The sequence below is a fragment of the Trichosurus vulpecula genome, chromosome 5 (genome assembly GCF_011100635.1).
Source record: "Trichosurus vulpecula isolate mTriVul1 chromosome 5, mTriVul1.pri, whole genome shotgun sequence".
Lineage (NCBI taxonomy): Eukaryota > Metazoa > Chordata > Mammalia > Diprotodontia > Phalangeridae > Trichosurus > Trichosurus vulpecula.
In genome coordinates, this window is record NC_050577.1 from 56,564,238 (window position 1) to 56,591,260 (window position 27,023).

The window sequence follows — 27,023 nt, forward strand, 5'->3', positions numbered from 1 at the left end:
GTATATCTTAGAGTCATAGAGTGACTTGACAAAAATGGAATTCTGAGATGTTATAAATCTTCCACATAATGAAAGACGGTCAACATGTGGCTTGGTTTGTCAGAGAAGAAATATTTGGGAATGGCAAATACTCATATGGGTCGTTGGCTTTTTTGTTTAAAAAAAGTCACTTTGGCTTACATACAGGCATAAAAGAATTCTTTTCTATCTAATACAGTCTCAATTTTTATTTTAAAGCTATTAATCTCCTCCTTAGGGGCAGCATAGCGTAATGGGTAGAGAAGGGGTGTGGAACCTGTGGCCTCGAGGCCACATGTAGCCCTCTAGGTCCTCAAGTGCAGCCCTTTGACTGAAACCAAACTTCAAAGAAGAAATCCCCAAATAAAAGGATTTGTTCTGTGAAGTTTGGATTCAAAAGGCCGCACTAGACTAGGACCTAGAGGGCCACATGTGGCCTCGCAGCCTCAGGTTCCAGGGTCGGTCTTGAAGAAAGGAAGGTTGAGCTCTGATGCATGCTATGCAACCATAAGCAAGTTCCTTGACTTCTCACCACCCCAGGCGACTCCCTATGACTATTCATTATTGATGAGTTGCTGATTAGGCAGCTAGGTGGCAAAGTAGAGAAAGTGTGAGGCTTGGAGCCAGGAAAACCTGAGTCCAAATCTCTCCTCAGGCATTCACTTAGCTCTGCAACCCTGGACAACTCACTTAACCGCCAGTTGACTCAGCTTCTTCATCTGTAAAATGGGGATAATAACAGCACCTAGTTCCCAGTGTTGCTATGAGGACGAAATAACTTGACATTTATAAAGTGCTTTATAAAGCTGAAAGTGCTACATGAATAGCGTGGATGGTGACGATGATGATGATGATGATGACCTGTATTAGTGGAAGGAGCAATCGTCCATGCCAACAAAATAACAGGTACAGAATCATCCCCACCACAAGCAAGATAAAATAAAATAAAATAAAATCCTAACTTCATTCCCGCTACAGCAATGCAGCAAAACAAAACTTAAATCTTTTAAGCAACTGGACAAGTGTTTTCCCTTTTTATGGGCTTCATCACTCAAGGGAACAGAGGGGTAAAACACTGGGGCCAGAATGAATTTGCCTGAGGGATGATGGCTGCTACTCTAGGTTTGGTGGTGGTTGTTCAGTTGTTTCAGTCATGTCTAACTCTTCATGACCCCATTTAGGGTTTTCTTGGCAGAGATACTGGAGGTGTTTGCCATTTCCTTCTCCAGCTCACTTTACAGATGAGGAAACTGAGGCAAACAGGGTAAGTGACTTGCCCAGGGTCACACAGCTAGTAAGTGTTTGTGGCCAGGTTTGAACTCAAAAAGATGAGTCTTCCTGACTCCAGACCCAGCACTCTAACCACGGTACCACCTAGCTGCCCCTAGGTTTAGTAGAAGTGCTTATAAAAGAATTACCATATAAAAGTATATGTCTAAAATATCTAATTTGGCGTTCAGAATTTGAATTTTACCTTGCTGGGGGGTCTGACACTGGGAGCCAGTCCAAGCACTTGTACATTCACAGGTATAACTATTGATGCCATCGGTACAGGTGCCCCCATTAAAACAGGGTTCACTTGAACACTCATCGATGTTTTCTGTGCAGTTGGTGCCTTCCCAGCCTGGATCACATACACAATGGTAGCTAGAAACTGTCTCCTATCGGACAAAAACAAAAGAGCCAAGAGGCGTCCAGGACATCTGAATGAATTTAAATAATAAATCAGGTAAACCAATGAGATGATGTTAGCTGATAATGTTTTAAGCAGGTACTGAAGTAAGATAAACGCACCTCCCAACAGTGTGAATTGTCATTAATGAGCTTAAAGATCGATTGCTAAATATAAAAAGGAGGCTTAACTGGGTTAGGGTAAAGATTGTTCACTCTAATATCTTTGTAACGGTCTCATAAATTAGTGAGAGAAAAAAAATCCACACTCTGACTCTTTCCTGGGAACTGAAATCCTCATTTATCTCTTAATTGTGTTGTAAAAGTAGGTGGTAGTAACAACCATAATTACAACATGACACTTATGCAGTGTTTCAATGTTTATAAGAAAATTTCTAAAACATACTTGGTACTTTAGAATAGAATATCTGGTTTGGAAGTATAGTAAAAAATTAATTGCATGTAGCAGATATTTCATTGTCTGCAATGAGAGAAAATACTTACAATGCACCATCCATTGACACAGGGGTGACTCTGGCAGATTTGGCTGAGTGGGAAACATCCATTCTGTCCATAACCATCCCCCGTATATCCTTCCTGGCAGACACAAGTGGGTATAGAACCTGTGAAGAAGCCGAGCATACAAGTAAAGTTGGCCTCAGTAGTGACAGTGTAATGCTACTTAGGCTGTGTTAGACAACTCAACCAGTTTGCTGTTTGATCTAAAGTATACCAATGAATCAATTAAAATTTTGTTGAACTGAGTGACTATTTCAGCATAGTGCACCTGTCTTTCTGGAACTCATTTGAATTGCATCAAGGCTCTTTTCCCTTAATTCTCATGAAGATATTTCTCTTTAGAAGCTTAACAAATTCCACTCACACATATTTCTTAGATTGCTGTGGCTGTACTGTGGTCTGGCCTGTTCAAATGACTAAAAAAGACTAACTCAATTGGGGAATTGTTGAAAAGGAAATCTAACCCTGGCTTCTAGACAGTTATCAGATTTTGTGGACTATGCAACTAGAGAAAAAGGAGAGGAAGGAGAAATGAGGACTAATTCTTCATCTGATTCTATACATTGAACAAGAAGTATAACTTATTATTCGATCTATAAAAATTGCCTAACTACTACACATCCAACTTTATATACTTATTTTAGGGCAGATGATTTATTTATTTTTATAGAGCTTTAACACAAACCAGTGATGATCTTTTGATTTTTTTTTTAAATTCTGTCATCTTAATTGGCTCTCTGTTGCTACATATTTACTGCATGGAATGACTAGTTTCCTTACTTTATTGTCCCCTTCAAAGTAAGCTGTAAACATATTGTTATTAATGACTTGCAAGCAAAAAGGTGTCCTAGACGAAAATCATCAAAGACAAATCTGACCAGAAAAGGAGATTAGCCAGTTGTGTAACACGAGCGAGGGAAGATGGATTGAAAGCCTAAACTCCACACAGTGCCCACAAAAGAAGGACGAAGGCTCTCACTAGCATTTGGTAGATCCTCTTGGGAGGAATTACAGAAAGATATGGACACAAGCTATGAGGGTGGAGAAGATGTGAAGGGATTGTGGTCTGCAGTGATGGAAAGGATGGAAAGGGAATGTGGTGTACATTGGCTGAGAGAGCACTGAAGTTAATGATCAAACAGATCCATCAAAAAAGAAAAAAAAGCAGCACAGTGGGAATTACCAATGTTTATTACACTATCAACAACGTTGTTCTTAAAGTGGAATGGCCCATAAGTGGTGCATAACTCTACATTTATTTTCCAAGGATAGAGATTACCACATCATTCCTCCTGCAAGCCCAAGCTAAGAAGCTCCAGGCTAAGGGCCTGTAATTTCAAATAATCTGTCACTAAACCACAGTTGTAATAAAGACAATGATTTAAAAATCTAGCACTAGAAGAGGACATATGATATTACCTGAACCAGGGGTACATAAAGCATTCGGATGGCAGCCTCCATTATTCTCTATGCAGATATTTATTGGGGTACACACTTTTCCATTCCCTTGGTAACCTGATCAGATTAAGAATATAGTTATTTTTTAAAATTGTTTTAAGACTAAGTAATAAATATTCCAGAGTAAAAAACCCTAGAATATGAAGTAGTTCAATCAGATTTCTCCTTTCATCCAAGTGTAGTATGTTTAAAGTCATAGAACAAAAGTAACAGTAAAAACCAGAGCAACAGGGAATTCATAATTGAATTAGGAAGACAAATGCTTAGATTGTTTCTATTTGGGGGCAAGTTCTAATTTTAAAGAGTCCTTTTCATGTGTAATGATAACATCAAGGTTCTTAGCTCCAAGGCATTTCAGAAACCCAAAGCTCTATCCTCCTTTTATGGCATTAAGATACCATTTTCATTCTAGTACTTAGCACTCTCTGACCATCCTGTTGAATAATATTATGTGTTTAGAAAATAACAATGTGTTTATGACTTTTTTCAGGAAAGACAACCCATGTGTTTATCATCTAAATCATCATAAAAGTATACTATTTTGATTAATTACATATGAAAAAATAAGCCTATGTCTGACATCTCACGTACAGTCTTTCAAATCCCTTATTGCTATATTATTGCAAATGGATATTTTACCACATGAACAAAGCAATATCCATTAGCATCACAAGACCAGGTTATGCATGACCTTCCCATAAGTTATGGTAATACAGATGTGCCTGAATCCATCTATTAAATTAAGTTAAATTTATTTCTACCTTCAAAATATTCCATAATATTGGTTTCCTGAGATGTATTCTAAAGGGGACCAACAAATGAATTCCCTTTTTAGTAAGTTTGATTCTTTTTCTAGATATCTGTTTTGCTCTGAGAGGAGCAGAGGGTTTGGGACTTCACCTGGAGGACAGGAGCCACATTGATAGGATCCATCTGTGTTGATGCACTGGACCATGGGGGCCATAGAACACCCTCCATTGTCAGTCTCACATTCATTGATATCTTCACAGCTGTAACCACTTCCTTTCCAGCCTGTGACAATGAAAATTGGGTTTAGAAAGCATACTTACATCTTGGACATTCTGGCTCTCAAAGTCAATGGCCCACAAGTCCTATCTGGAGATGTCAGGCCACCTAAGAAGCGTGACTCAGGTTATGAACACAAAGCTGTTTGCAGTTAAAGTTGTACTTCATTTGGTTGAGATATGAAAGATGTTTCTTTCAAAAACAAAATGTTACTGTCTCTTTGAACATTACCTAACTCGAACTTTCTCTGATGCTCTTTTTTTGTGATATACCTTCCAAAGAGGGGCTACAGATGACCCGGGGGTGAAGGACACTGTGAGTGTAAACAGGCTGCTGCATAGTACAGACAGTGACATGTTCAAGAAGAGGCACAAAAGCTATCACCAAGAAGTATGTGATTGGAAAAGGAGGAAATGGCTGGTCAAGTGTCCAGAGCGAGAATTAGGAGGTAGAGAGCCTGAGAACAGAATGGGTCCTCAGAATTCTCAACACCTACAAGAAGGCTGTCAACATGCTGGGTGATTCTTGGTGGAATTTTTATGAGAGGTTATGAACCAGAATCTCACAAGATCAGAAGGTGTAAATTCAGGGAGCACCCACATTGATGAGATCAAGTCTCTATTGAACAAACAACCTCCAAGGAAGGCTACAGAGATTTATATGTGTGATTCCCCCCTGTATACTAACTAGAGAGAAAATTCCTCTCTATTTCTCTCAGGACTTATAATTATCACAAATTTGCTATCATTTTCTCTCTCATTCTCTCTCTCTCTCTCTCTCTCGCTCTCGCTCTCGCTCTTGCTCTCTCTGTCTCTGTCTCTGTCTCTCTCCTTCCCTCCTTCCCTCCTTCCCTCCCTCTTTCACTCCCTTCTCTCTCCTTACCCATCTATGTGTGGTAAAGGACCCCTGGGAAGAGATAAAGTTAGTGACTACCACTCTATTCATTGGAGAGTGACTCTGTGTGTGTATGTACACACATGTACATGTATGTGCATGCTGACACCAGATGCATGTGCACAGCAAGGAGAAAAAACTTCCTTTTTTCCAAAGCAGAGGTGGATAAGGAATTATTTTTCTCAAGAAGAATTTACATAGGCCCAGTCTTCTAACCCATAGGTAAAAGAGCCAGCCTCAAAGGATAATATTAGACTTGGTAAAGGAAAATTCTACATTTGAAGACCTATTGGTGTTCTATGTATTCAAACATATTCATCTAGCTGATGTAGGCATTGTGGTACTCAAGTGTCATTTTAAAAGTCTATTTTAGCTCCCCTAAACATTGCAGAATCATGGAATTTTGTTACTGGAAAGACCTTAAAGACTACTTCATGCAAACCCCTCATTTTGAAGCTGAGGAAACTGAGGCCCGGTTAGTGAAGTAATTTTCTATTTCTACTCAACACAAAGTCATATGAGACCACAGGCCTGATAGACACTTCATGGTCTAAATACATATCTATATTGGTCATATCTCACTTGTCACTTTGCTAAAGTAAGCTGAGATTAAGTAAAAATGGCCCATGCAATTTGAATTCCTCCAAATAAAAGTACTATATTCATTCATGGTGATACTGGGAGTAAAAGTGGTTCAGAATGTCACCTCCCTAGCTCTTGAGCACCAACACACATCACCATTAACCCTACGGGTGAAGGAATAAAAGCTTACCTATTGGACAGGGCCCACAGTAGAAAGAGCCTAGGGTGTTGACACACTCCACCAAAGGATTCTGAGAACAGGGAGGATCTGGAAGGCTGCACTCATCTATATCATGTGTGCAATCAGTACCGCTGGGTGCTGTGCTCCATCCAGCATCACAGATGCATGTATAATTAGGCTGAGAGAATGAGTGTGAGCACAAGTGAGAATGATCAGTAGTAATAAAAACTCATGTTGATATTGAACTTTTACTTTTATAAAACAATCTCTCAATCGAGATACAGCAGACTGTTTATCATCTGGCTCTCATTTCCATAAGACAATTGAGGGGATTCTCTCCTTCCCTTTTTCTCATATGGTTAAGCATTTATGCATGACCCTACAAAAAAGGAAACATCTTTGCTGGAGAAGTAAAAGAAACCTATCATTTGCCCAAAAGATGCCCAAGAAAAAGGAACAACAATCAAGAGCTGTAACTCAATATAATTAAAGTCAATCAACTCGGTCTGCTCTGTATTTAAGGTAAAAACACCCATGTAGGCACAGGCTCCTAGAAGTCAACTTGGTTTGTTTTTCCTTTAGGGAGTTCTCTTCTTCCCAGGGAAATTGGAGGGAGCAGTTTGCTGTCACGTGGGTAAAATGTGGAATGCATTTGAAAAAATAGAACTGGAAATGTTTTTGCCAAAAAATGACTAACTCTCCTCCAGAGTAGCCTAGAGTGGCAAGACTTCACTCCCCTCCATCCTCTCATAAATTGGGAGGTGGAACTTCATTTAATTTTGCATCTTTGCACATAGGCCACTGTCAATGTACACATGACATTCCCCAAACCCAATCCCTAGCAGTATAAAATAGAACAAAATGAATCCATTAGTATACACTCTTCCAAATACATTCAAAAACAGAATTTAAGACCACTTAAAAAGATGAAGCCAGTAGAAGCTCAGAGAAGAGGGTGCCACTTCTACAAACATGTTCTATGAGAATCTGGGAATGTTCTGAAATCGGTATCCATGGATGAAAGAACCAAAACAGCTCCTATATTCAGAGTGGAGGTATCCTGGCATCTGATTTCACTCATTCCTTTAGTCAATCGCTATGTTTTGAGTATGTGCCATCTGTAAAGCACAGTGCTAATTTTGTACTAGGCACCCTCAGAAGATACAAGCAAAAATCTCAATCACTTCTGATTCCAAGAGTGTTTACAATCTAATCTATCCTAACATAGTCATTCTGAATCTCAGGATTCTATTCTTTGCCACTTAAATGGACTCCACTTCTTTCTATTGCCAGGAGAATCCCTAACAAATTACCAACATGTCATTGGCCACAGTACTCCTTGGGAGGTGTTCCTTCCAAGAGGAGGCACTGTACAAATCAGGACAGTCAAATGAAATTAGCTTTCCGGCTCTAGTCTGTACGATATCTGTATATATACTGGGAACAAGCAGGGACTATGCCCACCTTACTAGAATTAGGACAAATTTGCCCTAAGGTGGGTAAGGTTGTCAGGACCCTGAGCTCCATGTGGTTTATTAGTCAACAAACATTTGTTAGGCACCTATTACGCTAGGTGCTAGAATACAAAGATAAAATAGTTTCTGCCCTCAAGGAGCTAATATTCTATAGGGGAGGCCAGTGGCTCCAGTATTCACATGTACTCAAAAATCACCTATAGAAAAAGGAACCCATCTCAATTATACCTTGCCAGTAGAGTCAAATATTTGTGTAATTGTGACATTTTGACATTTGTATAATTTTGATATTGTATAATTGTTAGTCATCACAAGAGGGGAGAAGTCAAGATTCTCAGATTCATGAAGTGGAATTGAAAGTCTTCGATGCTCTGTTTAATAAATTCCTCAGGGAGTTATATCTGAGAAAGAGCAGCCCTATGAGAAATAACTCACCACCTCAACCTGCTCACGGTCCAAATCCTCGCAGATGCCATGTACACAGAGAACTTTCGAGCCCCGCTGACAATCATTATACGCAGAAGCACACTGAGGTCCATAGTTCTCAGGTTTGCAGGTACAGCTGTTGATTACATCATACCATTATGCCACAAAACCTTCAAGAACATATGTTCAATTTTATAGCAACGGGACAAAAAATAATTTGAACTGAAAGTTGGGGATGTTAAAAGCTAACCATGAAATAACAGGCCAGCAATAAAGAGCTACAGATTTAGGTCTCAGAGGGGAAAGTCTATTTACAGAGACTGCATGGTCCACTGGATTGAATATGGAAGCAAGCAAAATCCAATGCCAGTGGGGCCATTGATTCATTACCAAGGTCAGAATGACTCTGAAAATTCCAACTATGCCAGGTCACTAGACAGAGTTACCAAAGATTAGATTTTTAGAAATTGGTAGTATGCTGTAAAACCCACCCACCCCTTTTTTATTTTATTTTTTTTTTGGTTAAGACCTATGATTACATTGAAATAGAGAATGCCTAGTTAGAATACTCTACCTTCCAATATAGATCAATAAGCGACCTTCAATCTGTAGTCTTAGAGAGGTGTCTGGGCCACCAAGAGATTAAGTAATTTGCCTAGAATCACAGAGCCAATATGTAATAGGATGATAAGATCACATATTTAGAGCCAGAAAGGCCCTTAGGGGCATAACACCTTTGTTTCACCGATGAAGAAACTGAGACCCAGAGAGGCTGTGACTTGCCCAAAGTCACACAAATCATAAAGTGGCTAAGTTAGAAATTGAACCTAGCTCCTCTGACTCCAAATTCTGTGATCTTCCCCATGGAACATGATGTATGTCAAAGACAGTAAGACTTGAACTCAGAATTTGAACTTCCTTACTCCAACTGACCCCAGGGTCCTTTCACTTCTCTAGCCCTCCCTTCTATCATCTCATCTAGAAAATGAGGTTGGACTAAAGTCTATGTTCCCTCCCAATTATAACGTTCTACGATTCTAGATGTTCAATGGTAACGAAATAATGACTTTGGTTGGCAGAAGGTGGATTTGTTTTTGCAGTAGCTTAATTGATAAATAATCAAATAAAGTGAGGTCTTAGTAAATACCTTGACTTTCTAAAATTTTTGGTTTCATTTTGTATCTATAGAGATGATGGAAAAATAATACTTAAGTTGTTAGATGACTTCTTTAAAACTTGATTATATCTTTTTTTTACAAGGCTTTTCAGACACAAAGGGAATCTTTTGCTGAACTTTTGCTGCTAAGGTAAAGTCATCAACCCACAAAGTGATTCTCTAATAGTGGAGACCATAAACACCATAAGCAGATGGAAGAGATATTTGTGGACCATGGAGACTTTGGAACAGTGTTCTTCAAATCACACCCTGCAGTGTGTTTGCTTTGGTTTGCTCTGAATACTTACAAACATGGAGAGTTCCTGATATCAACAGGCCCCTCCGAGGGCTACAAAAATCAAAATAAATTGTAACCCTTGAGAAAGATGTCCCATTCAGCATTAACACAGACACCCGAAAACAAATATAATGATTTAAGAGCTATTTTGTTAGTAAATGGTACTTTCATGTTTTCCAAGGTTGCCTTTCTCATTAAGACGACATAGATTAATGACAACAAATCACTGCATCTAGGAAGGAAATTCAGTAATGAATCCCCAGATCTATATATATATAGATCTCTCTCTGTCTCTGTCTTTCTCTCTCTCACTGTCTTCTCTCTGTCTCTCTGTTTCTCTTTCTCTCTTCCTCTTCTTCCCCACCTCCGTCCCTCTCCCTTTCTTATAAGAAATTGATTGAATCGTTGGGTTCGTAAAGCACTGGTAATTTAATCCCTGCCATGCATGTCAAACAGAGTATAATTCAATTCAGCAAGCACTGAATATGCATCTACTACGTGCTAGACTCTGGAAATACAGACAAAAATGAAACTCCCTGCCCTCGAGGAGACTATATTCTATTCTACTGGATCTGAGCATTCTAGAATTCCTGCCAAACTGAGGGCTATTATTTGCTGTGTTGTATTATATATATATGTATTAGATGCAATCGCCTGTACATACATGTATATCTCATACATCTCATACATGCATATATATGTATAATGTGCTATTATCCTATGTATATGTATTAGATGCTATCTCCTTTACATACATGTACATCTCACACATCTCATACATACATGTATATGTATAATAGGCTATTATCCTATGTGTGTGTGTGTGTATATATATATATATATATATATGTATGTATACATATGTTAGATACTATCTCAGTTATTCCCAAAATGTGGGTTAATTCAAGGAAAACGTTGCAGCAGGAGGATCCCAGCAGCACAGTCAGGAGGAAGCCCTCGTGCTTTTGTGTATTGTTCTTTGCCTGAGGATCCTCGATGGTGAATTTATGGCTGGAGCAGACCTTCAAGGTCATTTAGTCTGACCCCTTGGTATACAGATGAGGAAACTCAGGCCCAGAGGAGTTAAGTGATTGGCCCCAGGTCACGTAAGGCAGTAAGTACAGGAGTTGGAACTGGAACGTGGGTAACAACACCAGAGCCGGAAGAGACCTTAAAATATTATTTTACAAAGGAGGAAACAAAGGTCTAGTGAGAAACAAAACAACTTCTCAAGGTTACACAAATAATATGTGCCACAGCCAGGATTCAAACCCATGTTCTCTGACACAAAGGCCTTTGGACTTCCCGCTGAGTCACACTGCCTCCCATAAATACATCTGCACTTGTGCAGACTGTATTTTCTAAGCAATGCCTAAGCTTGTGTCTTATTTGATTACAAATAATCACATTTAAAGGCATATCTTTTAGGGAGAAGAAGACGCTAAGCTCTATTCACATAAAGCACTTTTACTCCTGCCTTCATGTTGAACACCAATATTGTTGCTGTCTGTCCTTCCTTTAGAAGAGAATCAAAGGCATTGCAGGATGATGAATTGACTCTCACAACATGTGAACTGGGTTTAAGTGAGGCAGAACTGCACAAAGTCATCAGCCCCACTCTCTCTTCCAGAGTCATGGAAGTCCAGTGGCAGGACAAAAGTTGGGATCTGGTGATGGCCCAGGATGCAGTGGATGACCTTGCAGTCTTTGATGTCTGGCTAAGCTCTAAGGGCTCTATGGCATCTGCTTCAGTCACCTTCGTGGCTGTTTGAACACATTACTCCCCTGCCCATTCCTTTGGGGGAAGTCTTTACATGCTTGAGGTAGACATCCCCCCAATTCACCCATGGGTCTGAGGCCTCTCGGCTACCCTCAACCTATTTAGTCCACCTGTGGAGACAGATTTACTGGGTGTGGCCACCATATATGCTATAGCTTCTTGGAGCCACAGGTGAGAGCTGAGTGCCAGGTAGGTACCAAAGTAGATGAGTAGCCCTGAAAGAGGCTTAGCAAGTCCTCACACCAGAGGTACTCATGCTCCCTGAACACCCCATGCACCCCAAACACGGCAGCTAGATGGCATAGAGCCAGGCCTAGAGTCAAGAAGAATCATCTTTGTGAGTTCAAATCTGACCTCTGACACTCACAAGCTATGTGACCCTGGCCAAGTCACTTAACCCTGGTTGCCTCAGTTTCCTCATCTGTCAAATGAGCTAGAGAAGGAAATGGCAAACCACTCCAGTATCTCTGCCAAGAAAACCCCGAATGAGATCACGAAGAGTCAAATGTTACTGAAACAATTGAACAAACACCAATATAAAAAGGTGGTTGATCAAGGAGCAGCAGTTTCAGGCTAAGCTAGTAATCATCATCAAAAAAAAAGTCTCACACTTAATATTTTGTCCTTGTACCCCAAGTTCAAGAACATTTGGCATCTCAGGAAAAGTCAAACACACTTCTGCAGTTACAGTTTAACTGATGTAAACTAAATCCAGTCCCATCTTAATACAACCAGCTAACTAACTGATTCACTAGTATAAAGGCCAGTTTAAAACCTAACTATCCCCTGATAGTCAGGAGGCAAGGATGGCTTAAGCTCCATCCTTTCAGTTTTATAAGAGTTTTTCCCCCTCCCCCACCTCCATCATTCTGATTCTCCAAGAATGAAAAATGCTTCAAAGGCTTTTAAACTGAGTCAAAGGTCTAGGGGGTGATAGCTGGATGTCATGAGTCCCAGTCCCAGGGGATGAATTAAATCCAAAGTAATCAGGCCAACAAAAAGAGCCTGCTCTCTGGGGCAGGGACCAGAACAGCACTGAGAGGTAGTAAAATATTATCGCATGGCCCCTTTGAAGCTGCTCAGGGCAGGGCCTCTTGGTACAAGAGAGAGCTTCAATGATAATAAATGATTTCACTCTGCTATTTTCCATATCCTCTGAGGTAGTCATGTTTACTGTTTTGCCAGGAAGAGTGAACTTACAAAGCACTGTATCTTTTTACAGAGCTGACAATCATGAATCCTATTCCTCTTTCTGTAATAAGGGATCCATGGACCCCTGGTACACGGACAGATTTCAGGAGGCCTCTGAAGTCGGATGGGAAACAAAAATTGCCTTTTTCACTACCCTAACGGAAATTTAGCATTTTCCTCAAGGCTGAATGGTGGGAAACAAACATGATTCTGAAAAGGTGGGCCACAGGTTTCACCAGGCTGCCAAAAGAGTCCACGGCACAAACAAGGTTAGGCACCTGTGAGCCATGAGGATTTTCTCACAAGGTCAGAGGGAGAACCTTGATTTCAAAGTGACCAAGCTGCAATGCTCAGTGTAAAACTTGCTCACAAATACTGAGTCTGCACAGCCTGGCCTGACTCCATATGCAGCCTGTCTTTGCTGGATTTCTGCTTCTATTTCCCAAAGGGTTTTCTGATCTCAGCAAAGCTTTTTTTCATGAAGGACACTTTAATTCACATAATTAATGGAGCCCAAGCAAGGATCCTGAGTTTTACAGTTCCATCATGCAAATTTCACAAAGCAAGCACTGAAGCATCTGCCTCTGCATCTCTGCCTGTTTTCTCCATGTCTTTAGAAAGAAGCCTATCTACTTGTCCACACAGGCCACTGCTCCCTTTTAAAAATCAGGAAATTTGTTTTAAGTGATGTGACATCCCCCCTACCCCCTCACCCAGGTGCTGGGGCTAGATCCCTGAAGCTAGCGGTTTCCCTACAGGAAAAATTACAAGAGCGGATCTCATCCCTATTTCACAGACTGAGTCCTGAAGGCACAGGAGTGACTTCTCACTTCGGGTTTGCTATTAGAATAACACTTTTTAAAAATGTCTAGGAATGACTGCACCACACTGGAAATCCAATCTCTATGCCCCACAATAGTTTTAACCACTGGGTACAAAGAGCATGAATTGAATAGTGACATTTTTTTGAAATCCCTAAACATAATGACAAAGCATTCTAACACCAGTGGAATGCCAGCAAGTAGTTGTGGGGGTTGAAAAGAGGTTGTTTTGTTTTTTTCGTTTCCATTTTGCAGGAGAAAATCATAAAGTATAAAGCTTTAGCATAATATATGGGTCTCTTCCTGCTTTCAGAATTTATGTCACCTAATTAGGTATTGGCTGGCTTGCCATAGCTCAGAAGTTCTGAATCTATGGTCTGTAAATCTATTTGCTTGTTTTTAAATATCTGTGTAATTGTATTTCAATATAATTGTTTACTTAGCAATCCTATGTTTATTTTATGCACTAAATGACATTATTCTGAAAAGGGATCTATAGGCTTTGCAAGATTGCCAAAGGGATCCATGACACAAAAATGGGTAACAACTCCTGCCATAGCCAATAAGCTAGATTGCATCTCAAGTTGCCAACATACCACTGATGAAGTGGGGACCCTAATTAAGTCTGCATTCTGAGAGTTAATAAGGCTTCAAATAAGGCTGGAAAATAAAAGTAATATCTGGACCTGAGGCTCATTGTCAAAGATGTCTGCAAGGAATAAACTCCTGTAAACAGAGAATAAGAGATCATGCTTTCCGCAGAATTAAAGACAAGGCAAAGGTCAGGCCCCAGATAGCACCGAAGTGTGAATTTGTGAATTACAAAAGCAGTGGCAGCCTATAGTGAGGACATCTTAAATCAAAAGCTGCTAGCTCTACTACAAATTATCAGCAGAGATGAGTATTTCTGGTCTCATATGTGGATTGAATTCTCGGTCGTTTCCTCCTACAATTTCAATGAAATATGGCTAGGGCCCAGAACAAGCCGAAGCTTGCAAAAAAATTATGTGTATACATAAAATATATATGTATATAGGCTTTTAAACTATATTCAGAATAAGATGAACAAGCAGAATGAGACCCTGGCTTAGGGAATAAATATGTTCATGTTAATGAAAAATACTGACAAGGCAAAAACTCTCAATTCCTATGGTATTTTGCTACCATTTTTTCTAATAAGGAGTATAATTTTCAAACTAAAACAAGCAATACAAAGAGGAAATTGAAGCCCAAAGTTAAAAGAAGTTATGAAAAGAGGACCTAATAGTACTATAGAACTGGAAAGAAAGTGCTCATCAGTTGGGGAAGAATTAAACAAATTACGGCACAAGAATATAATGGAACATTGCTGCCTGGGCTAATCTCACCACCCATCAACATCTGCCAGCAGCCCCAGATGTGACCGTAACAGGAAAGGTCCCTTCTGTGTCTCACCTGGGCCAGAGGTAAAAAGGGGCAGATACAAAGTAAAGAACTCAGCAAGGACACATTCTGTAGTGTAATTCAAAGAAAAGGAGAAGTTGTGGACAGATAATTATTGGTTTAGTATCTGAGGCAAAGGGTAAAAGGAGAATTTACCAGAGATAGGAAGGCAATAAAGCAGTCACTAGAAGGATAAGAAGCCAGATACCAATGCACAGGTTCCTTGGGAAATGAGCAGGAAAGGAGGTGACAAGAAAGTCACAAGAAGGTACAAGAAATGTAATTCTTGACTTACATACCTAAGGTGCTTAATAAATGTCTGCCAACTTAAACTGAACTGAACTGAGAAGAAAAACCAGAGTAAAGGAAATGTGGAGCAAAAATAAAGAAAGCAAATGACCCCGGGGAGTAAAAACAGCTGAGGACATAGTTTGGTTTGCTCAGCACTCTTTCTGTGGTAGCATCTTTTATGTTGGAGGTCGGGGGAGTCTCTCAAGGTTCTCCTTTATCTCAGGCGTCACAGACTAAAACATGCGGTTAAATTTAACATGATGAAATTTATTAGGGATAAATGTAAAGTCTTATACTTGGGTTCAAAAAATCATTAAGTAAAGGATGAGGAAGGTATGGCTAGATTATAAGTTCATCTGAAAGACAATCCTGGGTATGGGTCAGGAGTGTGTTCAGTGGACAAGAGAGTGACACTTGGGCTGAAGTGAGAATCATAGAGTCCAGGACAAGGAATATTTTGCTCTGATCAGATCACACGAGAACTATTTTGCTTAAGTTCCAGATGCAACATTTCAGGAACCATAAAACTAATCTGGAGAGTATTAAGAAGAGGGAAACTAGGAGAGTAAATAGCCTTGAGTTCATGCTACCTAAAAAAGATCTGAAGGAAGGTGATATCTAGTATAGAGAAGAAAAACAGTAGGGACATGATAGCTTCTCCAAATATTTGAAAGATTGTCACATGCAAAATGAATCAGACTATTTCTGCCTGGCCCCAGAGGACCAAAGTAGCAGCAATGGATTAAAAAAGGCAATTTAATCTTGCTGTCAGGAAAAATATCCTAACAATTAGAAAGCAGCTACCTCAGGGCAGAGTAGTTTCTCCTTTACTTGAAGTCTTCAAGGAAAATGTGTTTAATCAGTTATCATGCGTGCTGTAGGAGGGATTCTTGTACAAAGTACAAGACAGACTAGTTGGTCTTTGAGGTCACTTCAACCCCAACACTCAGTGTCATTCTGTGATGCCAAATAGCTAGCAGTGACCTAGCTGAGGGAGTACATGTACAGGTGAGTGGCAGACTGAAAGGGGCCTTGAAGACAGCAGAGGCACACAGATGGATGTTGTTCATTTGCCACCATAACTACTCAGAAACACTTTGGATAAGTTTCTATAAACTAGTGAATGGAAAGATCTGACACCAGTAAGAGTAGTAGTAGTAGTAGGAGTAGGAAGAGGAAGAGAAGGAAGAAGAGAAGTAACAATAATTGTAACAGCAATAAAAGCTAACATTTATAAAGTGCTTTAAGGTTTACTATATCTATCCATCTATAATTAAGCCCTATAAGATAGGTGCTATTACTATCCTCATTTTACAAATGGCAAGACTGAGGCACAGAAGTTAAGTGGTTTGTCACCCAGCTATTAAGTGTCTGAAGCAGGTTTTGAACTTGGGTCTTCCTATCTCTAGGCCCCGTACTCTATCCATTTAAACTCTGGTCTTCATGGCTCTAGGACCCACACTCTATCCACAGTGCCATGTAGCAGTATGACAGGCTCAGTATGCTAAAAAATCAGAGTTGAACAGAGAGTCTTCTAGAATTAGAGAGAGAAAAGCTTATAAAGAACTTGGTACTCTGGAGAACTCCACCCCTCAGTGGCTAATGTTCCACCCAGCTTATCTTTTTGGTGTTCTCCTTCTGTGTCAATGAACCTTTGTGTTCTGAAGAATAGTATCTCTCCACAGGATTTTACTTGTCTCCATCTTTCTCTGAGAATCAGGATATCAGGTAAAGCTTGCAGGATTGCTGGGATGAGTCACTGATAAACACCAGCCCCAATCAGTCTGATTAGTATCATGTCTAAGCGGGCAATTCAGTACAAGGAGGAAAGGGACTGAGCCCTCTCATCCTTCAGGATGGTGACCTCTCTGGGAAAGCATGACTTGTGAAGAAGACAGATATGACGAGGTTTAAGCTGGAGAAGATGATCAAGAGAAACAAGAGGACTTTCTCTAAATTCTTAGTCATTTCAAAGAGAATTAGAGTAATTTTGTGAAACTCCAAGGGGAAGAACCAGAGGCAAGAGGTGGAAGTTCCAGGTAACCAGATTTGGGCTTGACAAGACAAGTCGCTCAACCTGCCTGGGCCTCAGTTTCCTCATCTGTAAAATGAGGGGGCTGGATTTCGCGGTCTCTAAATTGTCTTCTAATTGTAAAGCTAGGATTCCAGCATTCTAGAAGAAGAACTTACGTGAAATCAGACCTATGCAATCGTGAAATGAGGCTCCTTGAATTGAGCTTCCTCTCACTGGAATTATTCAGTCCAAAGGTGAGTGACCACCTGGTAGGGAGGTCACAGAAGGTATTCCTTCATCTAAAGCTTCTTCTGCCTCAGCGATTCTACCATCCTCCAATTGCTATTCCTTTGCTGCTGTAGACTGTTACTCTGTTTTGATCAAACAACATTAAGCTCTCCCCGCCACCCCCCGATAGCTATATCACATTGGCATGTTACCATCAGTGGATACCACTACTTCTAAGTCTGCTGGTTCCTTGGAGATAGAAGACACAGGTGGGGAATGTTGCTTATTATGTTCCCTGCCAGGCATCCCCCAAGAAAACTTGATTTTTTTTTAAATGCCCAATATTACCTGTAACTTCCTGGTGTGTTGAAGCATGTGCCTCCATTCTGGCAGCTCATGGGTGTTCCAGCATAAATCTGACACTCGTTGACATCCGCTGAGCAGACAGGGCCCTGAGTCCACAAAAAGATTAAATTTGATCTCCATGAGGGATTAAGGGAAGGCTTTAGCGTGCCAAAATCAATCTTGCATCTACAGTACTTTCAAAGACCTGCCCCCACCCACACAGGCTCAAAGCAACGGCCCTCCCAACATGGACAGGGATCATGTGTCAATCCTTCCCATGAGCCCTCATCCTACTATGGTAATAGACACCCCAGGAATTGGGAGGGTGAGCAAACAAAGAAGCAGCAGCTCTTGTATCCACGAAGAACTTTCTCATCATCATCAGAAACCAAGGAAAGGTGTGGGGCGGAATGGGAAAGACAAAAGAGATTTTCTTCTAATTCCTTCCAGGCTCAATAATTTTACATTAATGCAAGTGGAAATGCCATGACCTCTGAAGCATCTTTTATATGCATGGGTGCAATCACCCTTGATATTTCTTGGTAATTCAGTGAGTTACCTAATCATATTTCTCTTTGTTTTCATTTTGGGATAGAAAACTATAATCAGCTCCAATGACAGGGCAGCACCGTTCTAGGAACACCCAGCTGAGAACTAAACACGTCCTAATCATTCAGGGGACACATTGCTTCTGGCTCTCTTCATGTACTGTTTGGGTAAGAAGAAACAAAGTGACTCACCTCCCAGTTTGGCGGACAGAGACAGAAGAAGGAATCGAGCAGGTTGAGGCAGGTCCCGCCGTTCTGACAGGGGTTGCTGCTGCAACTTTGGCTCTGAACTGTCTGAATGAAGCAAGCACAGTGAGGACAGCATGGCCACTAGCAGGATGCCCAGAGAGGCGCCGACTCTTATTCCTAGAAAGTCACGTGTATCTTCCTACAGATTTTAGTTATTCGCCCCAGTTCTTCCTCAATTAGTTCTCTTTTCATCCCACTGAATTATATTAACAATTTCATAGTGCTCTGACATTCAAATGCAGTCCACAGTTGGAAGCAGATTCTCATCCTAGTCTTTAAAAAAGCACAGCCCATCTAAGGAAATAAATATTTAGACATCAGGAATAAATGGGAATTTTAATCTAAGTGGCCTCGATTGGGGCATTCATTGATCACAGAAGTTATTGTTGGACCAAGGGAACAAACAAAAACTCCCCATAAGCATTTCCATGGTATTCTTATCCTTCATACTGCGGGACATACAAAATCTGATCAGCCACCACTGCTCCCCTCCTTCGGTGGGGCTATGCTTACTGGACTCTTTTCATTCTGAACTTCTTTGAATAAAATGTGTCTTATTTACATGCACTCTCTACTGCATTGCTCAAGTGATTTCTTTCTGTTCAAAACAGGCTCACCTTTGTCTGGATAACCTGTAGGAGTCTTCCTGAGTGCTAAATATCAGTTCTTAAGCCTAAGACCTACAGCATCTTTGGATTCATGAGAAATTTCTAAAGATATGGCCAGTGATCCACCCAGGGAAACCTTCTACTGTTGAATCAAGCTGCCTAACCATACTTCGGTTAAAGAGGTGGGGAGAGGGAAGCCCGAGAGAGAGATAGTGAGAGAGAGAGAGAGACAGAGAGAGAGAGAGACAGAGAGAGAGAGAGAGAGAGAGAGAGAGAAGGGAAGAATTATTCTTTGGTTGTTCTCTTAAATTTCCTTGAAAGGTTATTTGTTCTATAAAAGCAAAGCTTCATCTAGATATAAGGACGAGTCTACTGGGCTGAACACTTTGGTTTTAATTCTTGCTCTATAGCAGTTAAACTGCAAAAAATTGGGCATCTGCTCAACTTTTCTCTAGAAACAAGAAATCTGAGAAGAGATATTATATTATAAAAGCCTATCAAATCACTAAAAAAATTGCTAGCACATATATATATATACACATAAAGACATACATATATATATATGTGTGTGTGTATACACGTGTATAGTATACCAAAAATCTTAGTCCAGTTTTAAGTTTAGTAGCTTAAAACTGGACTAAGAGTTTTTTTACACCCTGTACATGACTTAAGATTTCCAGAGATTCATAAATATGATCTTATTTGAATCTCACAAAAACCCCTATGAGGTAGCTACTACAGGCATCATTATCTACATTTTACAAATGGGCAGATTGCAGCTTATAGAAGTTCAATATCTTGCCTGTGGTCATGCAGTCAGTAAGTGTCAGAGTCAGGATTCTATCCCATCTTTCTAATTCTATCCACCCTTCTATCCATGCCACATAGCCTCTTCTAATAAGATTATGGATACAATAAACATAGAATTGTTCATCAAATACCAGCATTTCAGAATGAAACAACAGCCCTTTTAGCTTGAAAGAGACAGATTTCATGCAATTAGAAGTTCTGTTTTATACAGCAGGTAGTGAATGTCTAGGATGTATTGTTGCTTCTTCACCTCTAACCTCCATATACCCCATAAGCGGTGCCAGTTGAAAACTTAGGTAGCCTCATGGATAAGAGAGACCTATAAGAGGTTATTAAGAAAAACCAGGATGTTTTGGAATACATTCTTATCCTCTGAGGTCTATGTCAAGTAGGATAATTATGGCCTTCAAAATACAGGTTGGATGAGCCATGAAGCTGATCCAGTGTGGAAAATCTTATGTTCCTGAGTCCCCTGGGCCGTAACGTCATTCGTAATCAAGCCCTAATGTGACATAGTGAGTCTGCACCTTGACACCAGCTTTAGCAAGGATGCTATCGTGTTTTCAAAGCAAAACAAAAACTTTTGTGCTTACCTGCTGTAAGCTTTGAAATCTCCTCTCAAGATCCATAAGCTGTCCAGGAAAACAAGAAAATAAAAGTGCTTTAGACATAAATTACCAGTTCACAGTTCACAGACCTCTATCAAACACTCATATTTTGTTAAAATCATGAACTCAATTTAATGGCAGTTATTAATGCCTATTTAACAAGCTACTGTGCTAGATACATAGCAAAAGACATAAAATTTCTATAAGAAATGGTCCTTTCCCCATGAAAGGACTTCACTCCCTACTAGAGGATAACATAAACACAGCTAGGAAATATAAGTGCATTAGAATTACAAAACAAAGTAGTCTAAGTAGAAGGGTTGTTATCTATGGGAGTTGGCACATGGAATAGGTTTGGGGGAAAAGCAGTGAAGTTGGATTTTAAAGACCAGATAGGCATTTAGCATGTGAAGTACGGAAAACATTCTAGACATAAATAATGCAGTAACCAAATTTATAGAAGCAATCTGTCTGGGTTGGGAATAGTAAAGCTTGGTTGGGATATGGAATGTGTGAAGTGTCGAGATACTAAATTAAGCTGGAAAGATGAGCTGAAACCACTGAGACTTGGTAGGATGAGACCTATGACTGGACTATGGCTCTAGATAGGTATACCTTATTCAAAAGAAACAGGATCTATAAAAGGGAGAGGGGCAGCACCATATATTAAAAAGGTATACTCATATTGTGAAATCCAAGAACTAGAAGGAGGGAGCATGAGGCAGAAAGAGTATGTGGGCAATGATCAAAGGAGGAAGAAGTGATTTTATCAAGCAAGAACACTATAGACCACCTGGATAGAAAGAGAAAATAGATGAGGAGTTTGGCAAACATAACAAGCATAGCACAGAGGTAAGATAAAGTAATGGTGGGTGACTTTATACAGACTTCTTCAAGAGCTCTCTCTCCATCAAAAGCAGAACAGAAAATAATGCCTTGACTTGACTTGGTGATAGTACCATTCTTCAAAAAGATGGAGGAATCATTGAAGGGAAACTCTGCTCAGGAGCTGATTCTCACTAACAAGAAAGAGCTAGTTGATAGGATCCTTGAAAGAAAATGAGCACTTTATCCCTGAGTTTGTGATAGAGAAGGAGAAGTAATCTGGACTTGCTCTGAAATTTACCCTAGATTTAAGGAAAAGTTGATTTCAAATGACATAGAAGGAGGATTAGTAGGAATCCACTGTGTAAAGTACGATGACACAAAAGAAAACAACTCTAACAATGAGGGAAGATGAGATTTGTCCAAAGACACTGATGTGGATGCAAAATGATCAACCAACTTAGATCTTAAAAAGAAATATATAAAAGATGGAATACAAGCTAGGTAACACGAGATAGATACAAAAGCATGGTCTTAAAGATCTGTCAGGAATTTTAAATATGAAACTAAGCTGAGGCCAGTTGATGAGAAAGGTAAAGATAACCAAAAAAAATGTGTTAAAAGCTATGTTGGGGGGAAAATGGAGGATCAAAGAAGGGAAAGGATCTTTGCTCGGGATGGATGAGATAATGATGACTGGCAATGAGAAAGAGCAGAGCTGCTCAATTCATATTTCATTTGATTTTTTTTTTTGTCTTCCAAGGAGAATTACCTTTGCCCTTGAAATGAGAGCATAAAAATGACTGAGTTGTAACCAAGATAAGTAAGGAGAAAGTAAAAAAATAAGTCCCTATCTGCCCTTGATGAAGTCAAGTAACCTTATCCAGATGAACGATAACCTGAGGTCCTTAAATACCTCAAGCAAGTGCATTTCATTTGCTGAGCAATGGTCAGTGATATCTGAAAGATTGAGGAAAATGGGAGACACGTCACAAAACTGAATAAGGCCCAATGCCTCAATTTTCAAAAAAGGGAAGAGGACAAAGCTTCAAGCTGTAGGCCAGTGAATTTGATTTCATTTCCTGGGGAAATTACAGGAAGGCACATTAAAGCAATGGTTGGCAAACATCTAGAAAAGGGAAGTGATTGCACATAGTCTGTGTGCCTTCATCAAAAACAGGTCCTGCCAGACTAACCCCATTTCCTTTTCTGATAGGACTACTAAACTGGTAGCTAAGATGACTACTACGCAATACACTACTTAGACTGTAGCAGAGCTTTTGACAAAGTATTTCATGCTATTCTTGCAGAGAAGATGGAGAGTAATGGATTAGATGTGAAGACAGTCAGATGGATTCAGAAGCAGAGGGAAGGCCAGACTCACAGAGTGGTTGTCTATGGGTCAACGTCAGTGTGGCAGCAGATATCCAGGGGAGGACCCCAGGGAGCTGTGGTTGGCCATGTACCTTTTGCCATTTTTCTCAATGACTCAGATAAAGGTATAGATGGCATGTTCATCAAATGTGGAGATGACACAAAATCATTCTTTGTATCTCCAACACATAGTTAACAAACTGAGTTGACAGTATCATGATGCAAGGATCTTGACAGACTAGAGTATTGGGGTACACAGCCTAATAAGATGAAATTTAATAGGGTTAGGTATAAAGCCTGACACTTCAGTATAAAAAATCACCTTTAGGAGTATAAAGGGGGAGGCATGGATAGATAACCACTGTTCAGAATTGGATCTGGGGATTTTAGTGGACTGCCAACTCCATAGGAGATTTAGCAGTGTGATGTGGCAGCCCAGAAAGCAAACAATTTGGGGCTGTATTAAAAGGGGCAAAGGTTCCAAAAGTAAGAAGGTGATAGTCCCGTCATACTCTTCCCTCATCATATTTCATCTGGAGGGGGCCACCTCCAGTTGTCTTGATCAACATCTTGCCACCAGACCCAGATGGCTCTGGAAGAGAGAGTGAGGCTGGTGACCTTGCACAGCCCTCCCTCACTTAAATCCAACTCACTTGCAAGTCATGGCATGACCCTCCTGATGTCATGGTCCTCTTTGAGAACGAAGGACAAACAATACCAACTTTATCTGGAGTATTTTGTCTATTTCTAAGCATTACAGTTTAAGAAGAAAAGCTGAACCCAGATTATAAGGGTCTGCAATGTGAGGCAAATGAGTTTGAACTTTACCTGGCAGGCATTAAGAAATCACTAAAGAGTTTGTTAGCTGAGGAATGATGTGACCAGATCAGTGTGTAAACTAACATTATTCTGACAGTGGCAGACTGGAATTGGGAAAGAGTGAAAGTAGGAAGCCTTGCTAGAAGGCTATGGAAATATTCTAGGCAACTAGTAATGAAACTGGAACCAGGGTAGGACAATGATAAAAAAGGAGTAAGAATTGGATGAAAATAATCTTATAGATTTCAGATTGGCAGTAATTGGTGAGAGATTAGTTGTAGTAACCTATTAGTGGTAGTAATCTAGAGAGATTAAGGGCAGTGAAGAGATAAATAAAATCAAGTGTTAGAACATGGAGGACTGTGTGAATGAACCAAATGATTGTCTTCACTTTCAAACTCTCTGTAGGATTTCTTTATCTCATTCTTCCTTTTACTTTTTTACTCTATGCATATTCCCACTTTTCTGCCTTACACATCCTAGAAGTGAAGCAAGATGCTGTGATAAGTGGAATACTGATTAGTTGGTTCTTCTTCTTCACCTTGAACTTCGATAATCACCAATCTCTATAGACATTAGGGAATCTCCATATCTCCAAGATTAATAACCTGTCTGATATCCTTTCAGATAATTGTTGGCCAGATTAGAACCAGACCATTATAAGCAGCAGGTGCCAACCAGAGGCTCCATGTTATTTTCCCACCTACCTCATTTTGTAGATAGAGCCCTCAGCCAATGATGCCCAGATTTTTATGACTTTGGCTCAGTAAGGCTCACAATTAACTGAAGACCAAAACCAATCATCCCCACTTTAAGGAAATTACTTACAGCCTTGATTTAAGGGGAAGTGCCATTTACTGAAAGGAAGGAGATGTCAGGCTCACCTGGTAATTGATGTGAGTGAGTTGATATGAAACATTGTGAGGAAGACCAACGCCACTTCTTTTTAATTCTGTAATATCCTCCTTGTTTTTTTGGATCTAATATTTAAAGAAAAAAGTATACACACTGAAATCTCTGGAAAAAATCATTCATAAACAACAAGGACTTTATTACATACTAATAAAAATTAGGAATAGCACACTACTTTAAGTACTAAGGTCTTATATTTTATTACTTATGTCATTCAGAATAATACCATGTATCACAAAGAGTAAGTGAAAATAGCCATGATGCAGTTTTACATGATTTCATTTTTTTTCAACAACAACACACTAAATAGCCTTAACATAAAATATTCCTATAATAACAACACCAGCATAGGTTAATAAGTGACTGGAATGCTTACAACAGTTGGTAAGGAGGCTGTGACTGGGAACAAAATGAATTAAACTATTCCTTCCACATTTTATTCATGTATCACCTCCCCCCTCATCTCTGCTACTACTGGACATTTCCATTTTTTTGCTGAATTTTTGCCAAGTCAAGGGTTCTATCATATATCCATGAACAACAGGCTATGCCTGGCTTCCCTGGCCTATGCAATATCACTCTGCTTTCTGGAACCACGACTGTAGTCACCAGCTCCATCCTATCCAATTTTTGAGATATACTCTCATCCCCTCCCCCCATTCACCATGGCCACCGCAAAAGTTCAAGGAAAAGAATTACCTGACTTAAGCATTCACCGAGGTCTTCTTCATTTATTTTAATTTTCCCCTGGGTTCCAGTCCTAAACTCAATACTTTGGGCAGATCCAGTAACAAACACTAAGTTGCCCCTCTCTGAGGTCATACGAGGCCTATATTACCAAACCACAGAAAATATCATTAGGTTGTAGATGTGTAATGAATTATCTACAGTAGATCCCACTGATCCTGAGAAACTTTACTAATCCTCATTCTGGTCACCTGCCTGTAGAGCAAATCAAAATGAAATGATTTCCCCCAGATTCCCCACCAGGTACTCACTTCTTTGCAACCATCCTCCAGCAGAATCTTCCGGAGAGGTAGTTGAATTTCAAAAGGGCTTAGCTCATTTACAAACTGATGGAATATGGATAGATCAGGAAATATTTTCACATATCAACTGAAGACATTAGAGAAGCTAGTGCTCTCATTCACTTTACATTAAGGTATTTCTTTTGCTTCTCTGTTCTCCTTAAGCTGAATTTTGCATTCTGCATTGGTTTGTCCAGATAGGTATGAAATCTGGCATGGGGTGAACCTAACTTACTTGCAAGAATGGCTAATTTAAGTACTTACTGTTGTTGGTAGTCAGTATTTCTTCTTTGTCGATGCAGTTCATATTGCTCAGAGTCACCACCTAACCCTGCATGCATGAATAAAGAAATGAAAAGCCAAAGAAAAGGAACTGGCCAAGACATGCTCCTCACCAGCCCTCCTGAGAGGGTCTGATATGTCAGACTGAGCCTGTTCTCCAGCAAGATGAATGACTGAGTTTAGAGGGTAGCAAGCTGGCAAATGTACTTTGCCCTGTGGAGCCACAAACTTTTCACAGTCCTCCTTCTTCTCCCTGAGATCTACACTACTTTAACTTTCCTAAGAGAGAGGTAAATGATCTTAGATCTAAATGGGTACTCTTCAACTTTCAAGGGGTCAAAATCTACCTTTAAGTGATGCATGATTTAATCATTACCTGTTTGACCTTTGCAATAGAGGAAAACTACTTTAGAAGAAGCCAGTGGAAATTACCCAGAAAAATCCACATAGGAAGAAGCTCTCCTAATGAATTCGGTCATGTTTTGATCTCAGTGACTAAGGGAACATGGAATCCAAAAAAGTTGAGATCAGCATAAGAAAGACAATCCAGGATTTCTATAGTTAACGCCTATGTTATCACCTATTTTTTCTCATCATGAAAACTCCTCAGTAGCTGAAGGAACAAGGCACCCTGAGGGAGAGGGAGGCAGCTTGTGCAAGCAATTCAAATGACTGCAACTATCTCAACCACCATTGTCCTTCAGACCTTCATGGAGACAGTTCAGGACCTCAAACCCAAAAGCCTTGGGGATAACCCAACCCAATCAGCAATGCTACTTCTAGTCCATGCTCTTCAGCCAACACTGAAAGAAGCAATCACTGTGATGGAGGTGCCCGTTTTTTTGTCATCACTAATACTAGCTGCAACCATCATCCTGGGAAGCAACCTCTCCATGGAAATAGAACCTAGCAGCTGCTTCTTTGGGTAACATCCCTTGCCTCCTGGGCAGCTCACTGAGATGCAAAAATAAAGTTCTCACCACCAGTGCCAGTCATTGGTCCTGACAAACAGATATGATTATCTGTGGAAATCACATTATATTAAAGATGAATTACAATCTACTTTGCCTCAGAGTCCTCAGGAACATAACTCTAGTCAAGAGCTCCTTCCTATACCATTTTTGAGATACACTCTCATCCCCTCCCCCCATTCACCATGGCCAT

At 40.0% G+C, this 27,023-nt stretch overlaps 1 protein-coding gene across 1 annotated transcript in view; it reads right to left on the minus strand.

Annotated features, from left to right (window-relative positions):
* Window positions 1-25,963, minus strand: part of CUBN (cubilin) — a 299,579-nt gene extending 273,616 nt beyond the window's left edge. The window contains exons 1-12 of the mRNA XM_036760230.1: window positions 25,842-25,963; window positions 25,249-25,378; window positions 24,522-24,617; window positions 20,605-20,643; window positions 18,537-18,638; window positions 17,800-17,903; window positions 8,260-8,386; window positions 6,359-6,527; window positions 4,567-4,698; window positions 3,628-3,723; window positions 2,194-2,312; window positions 1,493-1,679 (exon numbers count right to left, since the gene is read on the minus strand). Coding sequence (XP_036616125.1) covers window positions 1,493-1,679; window positions 2,194-2,312; window positions 3,628-3,723; window positions 4,567-4,698; window positions 6,359-6,527; window positions 8,260-8,386; window positions 17,800-17,903; window positions 18,537-18,638; window positions 20,605-20,643; window positions 24,522-24,617; window positions 25,249-25,378; window positions 25,842-25,963 — 1,423 coding nt within the window. The remainder of the gene's footprint in view (window positions 1-1,492; window positions 1,680-2,193; window positions 2,313-3,627; window positions 3,724-4,566; window positions 4,699-6,358; window positions 6,528-8,259; window positions 8,387-17,799; window positions 17,904-18,536; window positions 18,639-20,604; window positions 20,644-24,521; window positions 24,618-25,248; window positions 25,379-25,841) is intronic.
* Between the last annotated feature and the right edge of the window lie 1,060 nt (window positions 25,964-27,023).